The 14,729-nt window shown below is 48.9% G+C and overlaps 1 protein-coding gene across 2 annotated transcripts; it reads left to right on the top strand.

The window, feature by feature from the left end:
• The first annotated feature begins 1,907 nt into the window (after window positions 1-1,907).
• Window positions 1,908-8,774, top strand: CYP1A1 (cytochrome P450 family 1 subfamily A member 1). 2 transcript variants are annotated; one of them, XM_082449964.1, is made up of 7 exons: window positions 1,908-2,005; window positions 4,841-5,705; window positions 6,258-6,384; window positions 6,473-6,562; window positions 6,656-6,779; window positions 6,925-7,011; window positions 7,175-8,774. In XM_082449964.1, exons 2-7 carry the CDS (start codon window positions 4,869-4,871, stop codon window positions 7,458-7,460), a joined length of 1,551 nt encoding a protein of 516 aa, XP_082306090.1. In that variant the 5' UTR covers window positions 1,908-2,005; window positions 4,841-4,868; the 3' UTR covers window positions 7,461-8,774. The 2 variants fall into 2 exon arrangements, with proteins under 2 accessions (XP_082306090.1, XP_082306091.1); XM_082449965.1 differs by lacking the exon at window positions 6,925-7,011.
• Window positions 8,775-14,729: the final 5,955 nt, after the last annotated feature.

Raw genomic sequence — 14,729 nt, 5'->3', positions numbered from 1 at the left:
CTTTCCCAACCAGCCTTTTTTTGAATTGCAGTCTGACCCCACATGATTCCTACCCCTTCTCTGCCTTATTTTTCTCTATAGCACTTTTCACCCTCTGAGACTCTCTGCGTTTTCTGTCTCCACCTCCCACCCCCATTGTCTCACGATGTAAGCTACAGGAAAGCAGGAGGTTGTCAGTTTTGTTCACCTCTATATCAATCGCCAGCATCCAGAACTGTGTCTGGCACATAGTAGGCATTTGGTAAATATTTATTTGTGCAGTGCACGAGGTGGCATCCAACTGCAGTGGGAGGTGATGGGGCAGGATGAGGCTCCGTTTTCTCGTCTGGGCCAGTGGATGGCAGTGCTACTCGTAGGGTTGGGGAGCGCGGCGGCGAGGGCGGGTGATGTGGTTGGTTGGGGACACGTTGAGCTAAACACGCAAATACACCTGGACACCCTACATCGGGAAGCCTCGGCAGGGGCGAGGACAGTGTCGGAGGCAGCCGGCCAGGCGACCCGGGCTGTGCTGGGGTTGCATGTCCCGCCACAGGCGTGGACCAAAAATACGGACACACTCAGGAGCCCGCTTGCTTGCAAAAGCCCAGCTCTGCACGCAAACCTAGGCCCTTTGCACTGTCCCCCCACCCCCATCCAATCACTCACCTACGAGGGTTCGGCGGCTCCTCTCCCTCCACCTCTACCCACACGCTCCACTAGAGACTGGCCCTTTAAGAGCCCCGCTCCCGACTCCTCCCCCCCACCCCACCCCACCCCTCACCCCCCCCATCCCCCCCCACCGCCCGCGCTCGCGTGACTGTGCCGGGACTGAGCCGGGTCCGGGAGTTGGGCGGCTGGGTGGCTGCGCGGGCCTCCGGGTCCTTCTCACGCAACTTCTGGGCACCGCGCCCCCAGCCAGGTGGGGCCGGGATGGACGGCGTGACCTCTGCCCCCTGGAGGGATGTGCCAGACACATGCACGCTAGCCTGGGGAGGCATGTGCGCCGGGCGCCCCCCTCTTTAGTCCCTGGGCCCCCTCTCTTGCCCGCCCAAGGGCCTCCCTCTAACCCTTTGCTCGGCCACCAGGAGATCCACTCGCCTCCCGATTTCTCTGCCATGCCAAAGCGCTAGCAACCCTGGGAACCTCGAGGGCCCGTGGGTCCTGGCTGGAAGTACCCTTGGTTTGCAGCATTCCAAAGTGGCCCCAGAGGCGCCTCAACGTGTCCCCGCTAGTGCGCGCTCGGCGATACTGCACTTTCTCCATCCCTTCCCGCCCCTCCGTCAGGGAACGCTGACTTCTGCTAGTCTTCCGGGCTCTGGGGTGGGGGGGGTGGAGGGCTCTGGGGGAAGGGGCCAGCCCATCGGCGCCTCTGGCCTTCCGGCCCCGGTGACCTCGGGGCTGGGGTCGTCGTGCTTCTCACGCGAGCCTGGACTCAATAACCCGGGTTAGGAGGTCATCACCCGGCAGCTCCGCCCCTCCCTGCCTGCCTGGCCCCCATCCGCTAGTAGTGAAGAGGAAGCAATTGCACTTCCAAAGTTCAGTGGGTGCAAAAATGAGGGAGAGGGGTCCCCGTGTCCGGGGATAGAGCACCCCCATACCCTCTTTTGGGCTATCATGGGACTACTTCCCCAAAACCTTCTCAGCTGGGCTCTGCGCTATCCATGGGGTACCTCGGAACTGGGGGTCCCAGGTGTCCCTAACCCTCACCCCTTTAAGTGCCGGCACTTGGTTGAGGCATCCCATAGTGGGTTCTTACCCATCCCCTTGCGTCCTGTCTCCCCACTCCTCCCTCCATCCTAGAGCGACCATTCGCCAGCCGCACCCCGCCCCCCCCACCCCGCCCCATCCCAGCGCTCCAGGAGGCGTGGCCACAAACGAAAGCCGCCTATAAAGGTGGCAGTGCCTTCACCCTCACCCTCACCCAGAAGGTGACAGTTCCTTGGAGCCTTCTGTGATCTTCTTCGGGGGTCCCTGGCTCCAGAGACCACTCTTCCCAGCTCAGCTCTGTACCCCCCCACAGACGCAGGTGAGTGCTGGGGGCTTCTGGGTTGTCCCTTCCCTCCCCCCAAAGGAAAATTTTGATGCATCAAGGTCTTCCTGGTCTAGCATCTCAAAAAAAGGCTAAGAGTGTCCCTAGTGAGGAGGCAGTCCAGCTCCCTCACTAAGTGGGGAAACTGAAGCCTGAGGAAGGGCAGGACTTGCCCAAGGTCCCTCGACTAGTACCAGAACTCTAGACGTAGATGCTCCCCTCTCAGGACTCCAGGACCCAGGCTGCAGCTCCATCTCCCACTGACTCCATGAATGTCTTGGGGCTTCCTCATAAGGGTCACCTGGGAGGCTGGAATAAGGACACAGGTGAGCCAGTGCAGCCCTCCTTCAGGCTGTGTGAGGGGAGGCTTCTCCTGGGTGGTCAGGGTGGATGGAGGGGGCAGGTTGGGTTCTTACTAGCTGTACCCTGACTTATCTAAAAGCTACCCCTGGCTGGAGCCACCCTCCCAAGGCATAGCTTGTCAGTGCTGAGGTGTGCTGGCCCGACATGGGAGGCTGATCTGAGTGGGAGTCCTGAGCACTGCCGAGGGGCCTTCCTTGTTCCATTGACTGTCTTCTCTGTCCTCTGCTGGGAGCAGTCAATGTGAGAGACTGCCCGCTGCAGAAAGCTTGACCCTGAAAATTCAGCAGTCACATCTCTATTGGCCTCCTACCATCTTTTTTTTTTTTTTTTTCAAAATTAACAGCCACAATAGTTTATTTACCATTGAACTCTTTATAAGATATTTACAAGACAACCAATTTTACACATCAGAAATGGTATAAAAGTATGAATTACAACACAGACAACAATATGAAATGGGCATAAAACAAAGCTGAAGTGGACAGACAAGCAATTTCTCTTTTTAATTTATTAACACTAGCTTAAACTTTGTTAAGGAAAGAAACAAAGAACTGTGTTTTAGGAGAAGTGCTGGGCCTTCAGTTGAAGATTGAATTCACAGTGTTGTATCCCACGTAGGGAAAAAATAAGACTAATTTTCCCCCCACACTTTAACACACTGTAATTTTGCTCTTGGAACTTTGCTAATCTACTCTCCAACCTCCTTCTCAACAAAACTTCAACATATCCAAATCAAAGGAGAATTGATCTAGAAGATTGGCCTCCTACCATCTTACTAAGGCTAGAGGTCTTTGGGACACCCAGTGTGCAGAAGGGAAAACCATGGCACACCAAGGCCTAGCAGTGTCCCCAGTTCACTCAAGGTGTTGAGACTAAAGTGTGCTTTGGGATTCAGCTCCTCCAGGAAGCCTCCCTAGACAGATGGCTATAGTAGTTGAGGTAGGAACCATACAATCTCCCCATCTTGGCTGGCTCTTCTGTGGGGAAACCTCACTAGTCAGACTGTGAGTTTCCCCTGGTCAGATCTGGGTTTTCTCTTCTCTGAGATCAGCTGGGCACCCTGAATCAGAGGTCATGTTGCACTCCCTCTCTCAGGTGATGTGACTGGAGCCGAGAAGGGTAAAATGAACCGACTAATCCAAGGCCACATCATCGAGCCTGGAACACTGGGTGTCCTGACCACCAATCCAGGGCACCAGTAAGATGTCCCAGTCAGAGCCCCATGCCTCGAAGAGAGTAGTCCATGAATTTGCACACCCTTTCTAGACCGAACCTAGAGAGAAAGTATTGTCTCAGCCTCTGTTAAACTCAGCTCCATTCCTAGTTCCCCAGATTCCAGTCTGGAATTTTCTTGCAGCCTTTGCCTGGTGGGAGCCTTCCATTTATTCACAGCTCTCTAGTGACTGGCAAATGGGGGAGGCCCAGACTATTCATTCATTGAGAATTGAGCCCAATGAAAACCCTGGCCTGGAATTCTGTGACCTGGAGCCTCAATCTAGCTGGCCTCCAGCTGCTTTTAAACCGTGGGTCAGTTGAACTCAGAGAGCTGGGGATGAGGGCAGAGTGGCTTAGACAGTAAGTAAGGGGGCAGTCCCCTGTCCCTGTCCCCACCCTGTCCCAGGGTCTGGCAGGATTCCCTAGACCCTGGGTTTGAGCAATAGAGAACTGAGGGTTCCGGGAAAATCCCTTTTCATCGATTGATCTGACCACTCTTCCAAGGGAGGTACCTATGACAGGAGCTGGAAACTTCCCAAGGAACTTTCCCTAAGAGGTCTGAGTCCTGGCTCTGTCTGAGTGCTGGGTGCCTTTAGCCAAGTCAGTGCCTCCGCTGGAGGTGAGTTTCCCCAAATGTGAAACGAGGCTGAAGGAGTGGATGATCCGTTGCGCTCTGATAGCGTTTTCCCTAGTTGGGTGGGTAGTACTCAAGGGGAATTGGGTGATACACATCGATTATGTGTTTATTTTAATATATGTTAGGGAAAAAAACCCCTGTACTTTCACACAGATATTATGGTTTGGAATGATGCTAAGTGGGTGGATTTAAAGCTGATTTTAGAAAAATATGAAGCAAATAATAGTATAGGTGCTCTATGGAAATCACAGGCTGATGTTTAGATTGGTGCAGCAGTTAAGAGAAAGTGTTCTGGAATTAGGCAAATTTGGATTGGGATTTGGATCCTATACTTCCTGGCTGTGTGACCTTGGGCAAGTTACGTACCTTCTCTGAGCCTCACTGCAGCCTACCACATACGCTGTGGCCAGGACTGAATGAAGAATGACTAAAATTCTTGGCACATAGTGGCAGCTCAACAAACAGCTTCTCCTACCTCCTCTTCCCCTTCATGTCCAGTGAACAGTTCTGGATAAGGTTTTCCCTTTCTTTGACCAGTGTGCTGACACTTTAGGACACTGGCTCCTGCCAGCTCCCCATCTGATGTCTTGATCTTTCCCTCCTATCCCACCTCTCAGCAGCCACCTTGGAATCTCTACACTGATCATGTTCTCTGTGTTTGGACTCTCCATCCCCATCTCGGCCACAGAGCTTCTCCTGGCCTCTGCCACCTTCTGCCTGGTATTCTGGGTGGTCAAGGCCTGGCAGCCTCGGGTCCCTAAAGGCCTGAAGAGTCCACCAGGGCCCTGGAGCTGGCCCCTGATCGGGCATGTGCTGACCTTGGGGAAGAACCCACACTTGGCCCTGTCGCGGCTGAGCCAGCGCTATGGAGACGTGCTGCAGATCCGCATTGGCTGCACACCCGTGCTGGTGCTCAGCGGCCTGGACACCATCCGGCAGGCCCTGGTGCGGCAGGGCGATGATTTCAAGGGCCGGCCCGACCTCTACAGCTTCACCTTAGTCGCTGATGGCCAGAGTATGACCTTCAACCCAGACTCTGGACCAGTGTGGGCTGCCCGGCGACGCCTGGCCCAGAATGCCCTGAAGAGTTTTTCCATTGCCTCAGACCCAGCTTCCTCGTCCTCCTGTTACCTGGAAGAGCACGTGAGCAAGGAGGCCGAGTACCTCATCGGCAAGTTCCAGGAGCTGATGGCAGGGTCTGGGCGCTTTGACCCCTACAGGTATGTAGTGGTGTCAGTGGCCAATGTCATCTGTGCCATGTGCTTTGGCCGACGCTATGACCATGACAGCCAAGAGCTGCTTAGCGTAGTCGGCCTGAGTAATGAGTTCGGGGAGGTGGCTGCCTCTGGGAACCCAGCCGACTTCATCCCCATCCTCCGTTACCTGCCCAACACTGCCCTGGATGACTTCAAGGACTTGAATCAGAGGTTCTACATTTTCATGCAGAAGATGCTCAAGGAACACTATAAAACGTTTGAGAAGGTACAGGCTGGGGAGGGGCAGATGAATGGTAGGGAGTGGGTAGGGTCAGGGGTCAGGAGATCAGCGATAACTGGAGCAGCATAGGGTTTGGCAGGCTCTCGCGGGCCTTCACCCTGGGCTTTTGAAGCCAGTAGTGGAGGAGACTCCATCCTTGGCAGGGAGATAGAACTTTTTCTTGACCAGCCCTTCTATCTTTCCATCAGACAGCAATATTTACTGAATAGCCAGTCCGTGCAGGACCCTAGACCAGTTATCGTGGGGACCAGGAAGAGTAAAGAGTTGGTCTTCCGGCCTTATGGGAGAGAAAAGGGTAAAGGGCATGTCCAGATGATAATGGTACTGGACTCTGTGTCAGGTGTCCCTCGAGTTGGGGCTGCAAGTATCCTGAGTCAGGAGACAGCCTTGTAGAGGCGAGAGAAGCTGCAATGGTAGCCTCGGGCGTGGGGCAGTCACCTCCCGAACGAAGATGCTAGGGATGGGAAGGGACCAGGCCTGGATGACAGGCAAGTCTGGGTTTGGGATCTTGCTCACCCGTGGGCCTTCCCTACCCAGGGCCGTATCCGGGACATCACAGACAGCCTGATTGAGCACTGTCAGGGCAAGAGACTGGACGAGAATGCCAATATCCAGTTGTCAGATGAGAAGATCGTTAATGTCGTCATGGACCTCTTTGGAGCTGGTATGAGCTAACTCATTGTGCCCTTCCTCTTCCCAGCTGTCCTGACCCACCAACCACCTAACTTTGCCCTCTATTCTCCCCTGGCCAGGGTTTGACACAGTCACAACTGCCATCTCCTGGAGCCTCATGTACCTGGTGACAAGCCCCAGCGTGCAGAAAAAGATTCAGGAGGAGCTGGGTAGGTGGTGGCTTCCTTCAGTGTGCTCAAGGCAGGAGGTCCAACCAAGGTCTGAGTGGCCCCTTCATCTGTCTGGTCCTTTGTGTTCTGCAGACACAGTGATTGGCAGCGCACGGCAGCCCCGGCTCTCTGACAGACCCCAGCTGCCCTACTTGGAGGCGTTCATTCTGGAGACTTTCCGACATTCCTCTTTCATCCCCTTCACCATCCCCCACAGGTGAGGCTCCACGGGTCCGCTGCTGTCTCATGCTGGGCCTTACTCCAGTTCATGTACCTGATCAGGGTGGTGGGAGGGACACGGTATGGGAGGCAGGGGGTTCTCCTTGTGGCCCTGAGCCTAACTGAGCTTCCCCCCTCCCCAGTACCACAAGAGACACAAGTCTGAATGGCTTTTACATCCCCAAGGGGCGTTGTGTCTTTGTGAACCAGTGGCAGATCAACCATGACCAGTAAGTTGAGAGGGGGCAGGGGAAGCTTCACTCTCTCCTGAGCTTCAGACTCTCCTGTCCCTGGGCTTCTTGCCTAAACCCTATTCTTTTGAGCTGGGGCTCAACCCACCTGACGGTCCTGAGCCCCCAGGCTGCTACTTCAGCTGCCTCTCTCCAATTACAGGAAGCTGTGGGATGATCCATCTGCCTTCCGGCCAGAACGGTTTCTCACCGCTGATGGCACCATCAACAAAGCACTCAGTGAGAAAGTGATTCTTTTCGGTTTGGGCAAGCGTAAGTGCATCGGTGAGACCATTGCCCGCTGGGAGGTCTTTCTCTTCCTGGCCATCCTCCTGCAGCAGGTGGAATTCCGTGTGACCCCGGCTGTGAAGGTGGACATGACCCCCGTGTATGGGCTGACCATGAAGCACGCTCACTGTGAGCACTTCCAGGCGCACATGCGCTCTTAGGGGACGGAGAGCCCTGCAGCCTAGACTCTCTACTGGCCTGTCTGGGCAGCCAGGCCAGGGGGCTGACCCAGGGGAATCTAAACTTTGGCCTAAACGCACAGATATTGTCTGGCTGATTTTTTGCTGTCTGAGCTGTGGGCAAACCTGAGAGATTATACCTGCCGCCTACCGTGGACTTGTCCTTCTGCGCACTGACCACAGACAGTGGACACAGCAGGGGCCACACAGGAGCTGATGGAGCCCTTCCGAAGTTGTGCTTAAGCTAGGAGGCCTGGAAGGGATAGGAGGTCCTCAGGCCTCTGGAAACCTCTAAAGAGCTCTCTGGAAGCCCCTGGGCTCACCAGCTGGTTGGCTCTCTGTTCAGGCTGACTGGCTTGAGAAACATTTAGAGCAGGCAACACCAGGGCCTGTCCAATCTCTTTGACAATTGGGAGGCGTCAAGAGTGAAGGGGAGGGACTTACCTGGTGGCGCAGTGGTTAAGAATCCGCCTGCCAATGCAGGGGACACGGGTTCGATCCCTGGTCCAGGAAGATCCCACATGCCACGGAGCAACTAAGCCCGTGTGCCACAACTACTGAGCCTACGCTCTGGAGCCCATGAGCCACAACTACTGAGCCCGCGTTCTGCAACTACTGAAGCCCCCATGCCTAGAGCCCGTGCTCGCAACAAGAGAAGCCACCACAATGAGAAGCCCACGCACCGCAACGAAGAGCAGCCCCCACTCGCCATAACTAAAGAAAGCCTGCGCGCAGCAACGAAGACCCAATGTAGCCAAAAATAAATAAATTTATTAGGGAAAAAAAAAAGAGTGAAAGGGAGAGGCAGTCCAGGATACTGACACAGGGGTGGTCTCCCCGCTTATGCAAGGCTGAGCAATCTGACCACTAGGGTCTGGGACACTGTGCCTGGGAGATCGCCTTCCTCTCTGCAGGCAGGAACAGGTCTGCCTCCTGGCCTTGCAAGGTCCCTGTTCCTGTCCAGGATGGGCTGGGGACTTGTGTCTAAGAGGAGCAGAGAGCAGAGGGAGTGCCCAAATCCAGGCACCAGGACCAGGTCCGTAGGGAAGGGGTAGTAATTCAATCACCTTCTACTGGGTCTCCTTTCCCTATGCCCTGTGTTAAAACGTCTTTTAAAAATGTTTGTATGCAAGGGCCTTTTTATTTTAGCCTGTATTGTACTTGTATGTTTGCATTTACCATATATGAGAGCTTAAGAACTGTTTATTGAGTGCTATGGAGAAAATTCTAACCCAAGTATCCAGAAATGTGTGGGAAGCATCTACCTGAGCTAAATAAAGATATTATCCAAAAGTCGTATAGGTGGAGAGTTTTAAAATCTTGAGTGAAGCCGTCACTCATCTATGTGCCCACTCTGAGCCCGATCTCGTGTTGGGTTTTACTGTGGGAGGACGAAGGGGAGGAGGAGGCGGTGGAGAGGGGAACTTGCTGCTCTCAGGCAGCTCACAGTCTGGCTGGGGCACAAGACTCTATCACTTCACTGCCCTCTTCCTTCTCTAACTGATCACACATTGATGAAGAACATTCTCTGGACCAGGCACTGGGGGAGATAAAGTGAATAAAACACGGTTCCTTCAAGAGCTTCCCAAGCTAGTTGGGGGACCTAACTCATTAAAACATCACCCAATTCACTGTGATCAGGTCTCTATCAGACAGATACATACAGGAGGGTGAAGCCCAGAGCCAGAGGGGGCTGGGTGGGTGGGGGAGTGGGTGCTGGGAAAGGTTACCAGGTCTTGGGGATATCTGCGTGGGGCCCTCCTTGGAGGATGGGAGGCAGACTCACTTGGGTCTCACAGCGTTAGATGCTCAGGTCCAACAGGTGGACTCTAGTCATGGTGTGGGGGAGGGGAAAGGTTCTCAGCTCAGAAGTCATGGTCTGCTCCTCACTAGCCATGCCCGGTTCAGGTCCTGCACCCCTATTAGAACCCAGAACTGGTCACAGATGGAGAACAAAGTGTTTGATTATCAGGCCCTATAAGCCGACTGTTGCCCAGATTTCAATATTGAGATCATCCCTCTCCATCTGGGATGGCAGAGTAGTGGTGCCAAGTCGGGGCAGAGGCTGGACCCACATAGTCAGGAGCTATTCTGTCTAAGGGACTGAGGAGAGATGCACTGTGACCACAGCCCACCTTTCCTCCTGAAACGTTGTGCAGTAGCCAGGACCTGCCATGCATGCACTGTGCTTTCTGGCAGGAGTGGACAGCTCCCACTCACCAAGAGTTTCAGGCTACTGCAAGGAAGGAGCTGAAGTCAGCTGGAGCAACCCTGTCTATATAGGAAGATGAGGAATTTGGCATCCAATCATTCCTGTACTGACTTATTTTTTACTTAAAAAATAACTTGTATTATATGCTATAACATAGATGAGCCTTGAAAACATCATGCTAAGTGAAAGAAGCCAGACACAAAAGGCTACATGTTGTATGCTTCCATTTATATGAAATGTCTAGAACATGCAAATCCGGAGAGACAGAAAGTAGATTAGTGGATGACAGGGGATAGGGGCAAGGAGAATGGAAGGTGCAGGGCTTCTTTTATGGGTGGTGGAAATATTCTGGAATAAGATAGTGGTGATGGTTATATAAATTTGTGAATATACTAAAACCCGCTGAATTATGCAGTTTAAAATAGTTAAAACAGTAAAAAAAAGAAAAAGTATGCCAATCTTTATTCTAAAAAAAAGGGAGGAATGGGGACAGCATATGCAAAGCAACTTATGGAACTGTTCTCACTAATCATATTGGTAATGGTAATATTAATATTTTTATTTTGAGACTATAGAGTAATGTGGGTTAAAACAAAGAGCAACTAGTAATGAGAATATTCTAATTCATCATCCCCTCTATCCTTGAGAACCAGGATCTTTGGCATGGAAAAAAGGAGGTACACATGTAACATATAAAAGTTTAAGTTAAAAAATATGTTGTGTATATATATATATATATATGATATGTATTGTATATTATTATATTATATATAATGTATTATATGTATATATTTTTCTAACTGTTAGAAACAATGACCAACTCATAGCAATGAGCATCCCTAATGCCTAGATTACCATCCAGGGCTTCTTGGAGAAATGCTGGTTACAGAACTGGGGCAGAAAATGTAAAAGATGAGCCTGGAACAGTTGCTCATACAAGATAGCAAAGAAGCCACAAACACTACCAGGAGTGGATCAAGCCATTCAGGAGCCCAACTGAAGAGGCTCCAAGAGGCCAAAGATAGGACAACTTGACTGTCAATAATAATAATTGCCATTGATTAAAACCTATCAGATACCTTTGAATCCATGAGTTTATATATATATAATATATATATACACACACATATATTTAAATTAGTTGTTCATCTTCAGAAAAACCAATTCACTACCTTAAAAAATGAAAAACAAAGGCAAAGAATCAAACATTCATTCTACCTTCCCTATGCGAACTATACTTACAGATAACCAAATAGTACATAAGAAGAAGCATCTCTTAATGAAAGTATTCCAATTAATAAATGAAAAAGAAATAATAGAATTGGAATGTCACTATTTTGTATCCACCACTAAATGAATGGATCTGGGCATTGCATCCAACAAACGCCAGCATCATAAAAAGGGAGAAAACCAGATATGTGCCTCATGATAAAAGAAGCCAACACTGCCCACGGTATTGCCAAAGGGACTGAACAAGAGTCTGGCCGAGCCTCTGGATCCAGCTGTCAATTTGCAGTAATGGAGCGGATGAAGAAACATGCTGGATGGTAATATCAGAGAGCAATCAACAAAATTCAGACTTTGGGAAAATCTACAGGTCAAAAGCCCTGGGGTCTTCAACAGAAAAACTGTAAGAAAGAGAAAGAGATGGAGTGGAAACTTGTAGACTTAAAAGACGTATCAAATTTTAAGAAATGAACAATGCTAAAACATGGTGTCTAGGAATATACACTTGGTAATAAATCTTGGTAAGAATGAGGAAATGATTACTATAAGAGTCTGGAAAGTGGTTACTTTTGCAGGGAGGGAGTGGGTTATAATTGAAATGGGACATGTGGAGGGTTTCTAGGATGGTAGATAAAGTTCTATTTCTTAACCTGGGTGTGGTTCAAGAAAACTTGTTTTATAAAAATGAAGGGAATAGTAGAAATAACTTGTATTGCTCATTGCTTTTTAGAAATATAATTTATATATGTTGTCAATGCCCTTCAGTCAGAGACCACCAAGAACACACCTGTAGTTAAACAAGCCAGGTTTCTTATTCATTGCACTAAGGGAAAACACACACCATGGGGAGCTGTAGGGGTCTCAATAAGAGGATGTTAGAAAGAACTTAAACGATTTGGGCTTTGGCTGAGTGATACAGGGGAGGGTTAGCTCTAGATTGGACATTGTCAGAAAATGGGGACAATTCTATGATAGGGTATTTGGTGGGTAGCATTGTGACCTTGCTTTTATTTGTGCTCAGACAAAAGTATAAAGTAGCCTTGCTTTTTTCCATTTAAAAACCATTGATAAGGGACCTCCCCCGTGGCACAGTGGGTAAGACTCTGCGCTCCCAATGCAGGGGGCCTGGGTTTGATCCCTGGTCAGGGAGTTAGATCCCACATGCATGCCGCAACTAAGGAGTCTGCCTGCTACAACTAAGACCTGGTGCAACCAAATAAATAAATATTAAAAATAAATAAATAAAATAAAAAATGTTGGTATAATATACATAACATAAAATTTACCATCTTAACCATTTTAAGTATACAGTTCAGTGGTATTAAATTCATTCATAATGTTAGGCAATCATCACCACCGTCCATATCCATAGCACTGGAACACTGAAACGCTATACTCATTAAGTAATAAGTCCCGATTTTCTCCTTTCTGCAGCCATTCTACTTCTGTCTCTATGAACAGTTTCATTTTTATCATGTTCTCAGAATAACCTGTATGGGGCTGGTGTTCTGTGAGAAAAGAACCAGAGAAGGGGAGAACAAAATGGCCTATGAGCCTCAGAACAGCCTGTTAACAATACTGTGGTCCAGCTGTGAGCACCAGATCAGTTCCAGCTGTCAGGAGCTGCTCTTTCTCCATCCTCCTTTTTGGTCAAGAACAGGCAAAGTTAGGGCTTCCCTGGTGGCACAGTGGTTAAGAATCCACCTGCCAATGCAGGGGACACGGGTTTGAGCCCTGGTCCAGGAAGATCCCACATGCCGCGGAGCAACTAAGCCTGTGTGCCATAACTACTGAGCCTGCGCTCTAGAGCCCAAGAGCCACAGCTACTGAGCCCACGTGCCACAACTACTGAAGCCTGTGAGCCTAGAACCTGTGCTCTGCAACAAGAGAAGCCACCCCAATGAGAAGCCCATACACCGCAACAAAGAGTAGCCCCCACTCACTGCAACCAGAGAAAAGCTCACATGCAGCAACAAAGACAATGCAGCCAAAAAAATAAAATAAAAAATAATAAAAAAAAAAAGAACAAAGTTAAGTCTCAGGACATTCATACATTATATCCAGATTTTCATCATTGCCAAGGTTTTGCTGATTAAGATCAATTTGCTGATTAAGAAGGCCATCCACTGAATGTAGTCTATAATTGAACCAGGATTAATCTTTTGTTTCTGTTGTAGGATGAGTTATTGGACCATCTGTTGTGACAATGGCTGCCCTACTAGTAGTGCCCCAATGATACTTAGATTCTGGATAGGCTGTATTGGTACGTATTGTAACATAGGTAATTATCAGGATCAAAGTGACTATTAGTCTTTTGATAGGTCTGGAAGCCAAGGATCTAGATTATTAAATACATGCAATCAAAACATGTCCCAGAATCCAACTGGGCCTATTTTATAGAGTCAGGTTGCTTTTTCTGTTTGTCCTGTAGTATTTACATAGTGGTAGCAATGTTGACTTGGTGGACTAGAGGAAATCACGGGCCATATGATTGTCCATGACAACTCTTGTTAATGGATTTAGAGTACTTTGTGGGCTTTCAGAGCAGTGGGGTCCTATATGACTTCTGGTAGGTCAGAGACAAGCTTTAAACGTTTTTTAGCTGTACTGTTCCCACTGTAGGAATTGTAGTTGGCAGAGTACGCATGAAGAGGAATTCAGTTATTCCTTTTGGAAGTTCTCCTGAATAATCTGTGCTTGTCTCATTTTGGAGGCTTCTGAGTGTCTTTTTAAGGAAGCATGATATACTTTAGTGTCCATAAAAAGAAACACTCATATATTGCTGTGGAAATGTACAATGATGTAGCTGCTTTGGAAAACAGTTCTTCAAAAGGTTAAACATAGTTATGACCCAGAAATTCCATTCTTAGTTATGCCTAACATTCTCAAAAGTTTTCACATGAATGTTGTGAAAATATTACACAAAATATCACACAAAAACTTGCACATGAATGTTCGCAACAGTGTTATACATAGTAGCCAAAAAAGTGGAAACAATCCACATGTTGATCATTTATGGAAGGATAACAAAATGTGATATATCCATATTATTCAGCCATAAAAAGGAATGAAGCACTAATGCATGCTGTAACATGAATGTGTCTTGAAAACTTTAGGCTAAGTGAAAGAAGCCAGACCACACATTATATGCAGGTCACATATTAAATGATACAATTTATATGAAATATCCAGAGTAGGCAAATCCATGGAGACAGAAAGCAGATTAGTGGTTGCCTGGGGTTAAGGAGAGGGAGGAATGGGGAGTGACTGCCAATGGGTACAGGGTTTCTTTTTGGGTGAGGAAAACACTCTGGAATTAGCAGTGATGGCTGCACAACTTTGTGAATATAGTAAAAGCCACTGAATTGCCCACTTTAAAGGGTGAATATTATGGTATACATATTGCATATATCTCAATTTAACAAATCACATCAGGGACCAGGAGGCCAGAATAAACCAGTCTTATAGACTGTTGAAGCTGTTCCTATTCGGTGTAAGAGCCAATCAGAATCTTTCCCCCTTCTGTTAGAGCCAATCAGAATTCTCTCTGCATATTCAGTGTAATAGATAGAAGCCCGGCTGAAGAATTATTTGGGAAAGATTGTATTTCCAAATGAATGCATGTCTCTATTGCTCGGCAGGTTTAATAAACTCAGCTTTCTCTTTTAGCTGGTCTCCTTATTATTAATAGTTTGGAAGTTTCATCAAAATAAAGACCCCACATCATGGCAACCCCACAGGACCCTCAAATCTTAAGCGCTCAATTCTGAACTGTTGTGTGGCCTTCTTCCGGTTTGCCGCTGGGTATGTCT

Source organism: Balaenoptera physalus (genome assembly GCF_965194825.1).
Source record: "Balaenoptera physalus genome assembly, chromosome: 2".
Lineage (NCBI taxonomy): Eukaryota > Metazoa > Chordata > Mammalia > Artiodactyla > Balaenopteridae > Balaenoptera > Balaenoptera physalus.
The sequence above is the reverse complement of the archived record's forward strand: the minus strand, read 5'-3'. Positions and strand labels throughout refer to the sequence as shown.

Bases quoted from the DNA above. Each gene is read 5' to 3' on its own strand.
- CYP1A1 (XM_082449964.1), top strand. From the start codon at position 4,869: ATGTTCTCTGTGTTTGGACTCTCCATCCCCATCTCGGCCACAGAGCTT. The intron at 6,385-6,472 runs GTATGAGCTAAC...TCCCCTGGCCAG, and splicing joins CATGGACCTCTTTGGAGCTG to GGTTTGACACAGTCACAACT. The intron at 6,780-6,924 runs GTGAGGCTCCAC...CCCCCTCCCCAG, and splicing joins CCCTTCACCATCCCCCACAG to TACCACAAGAGACACAAGTC.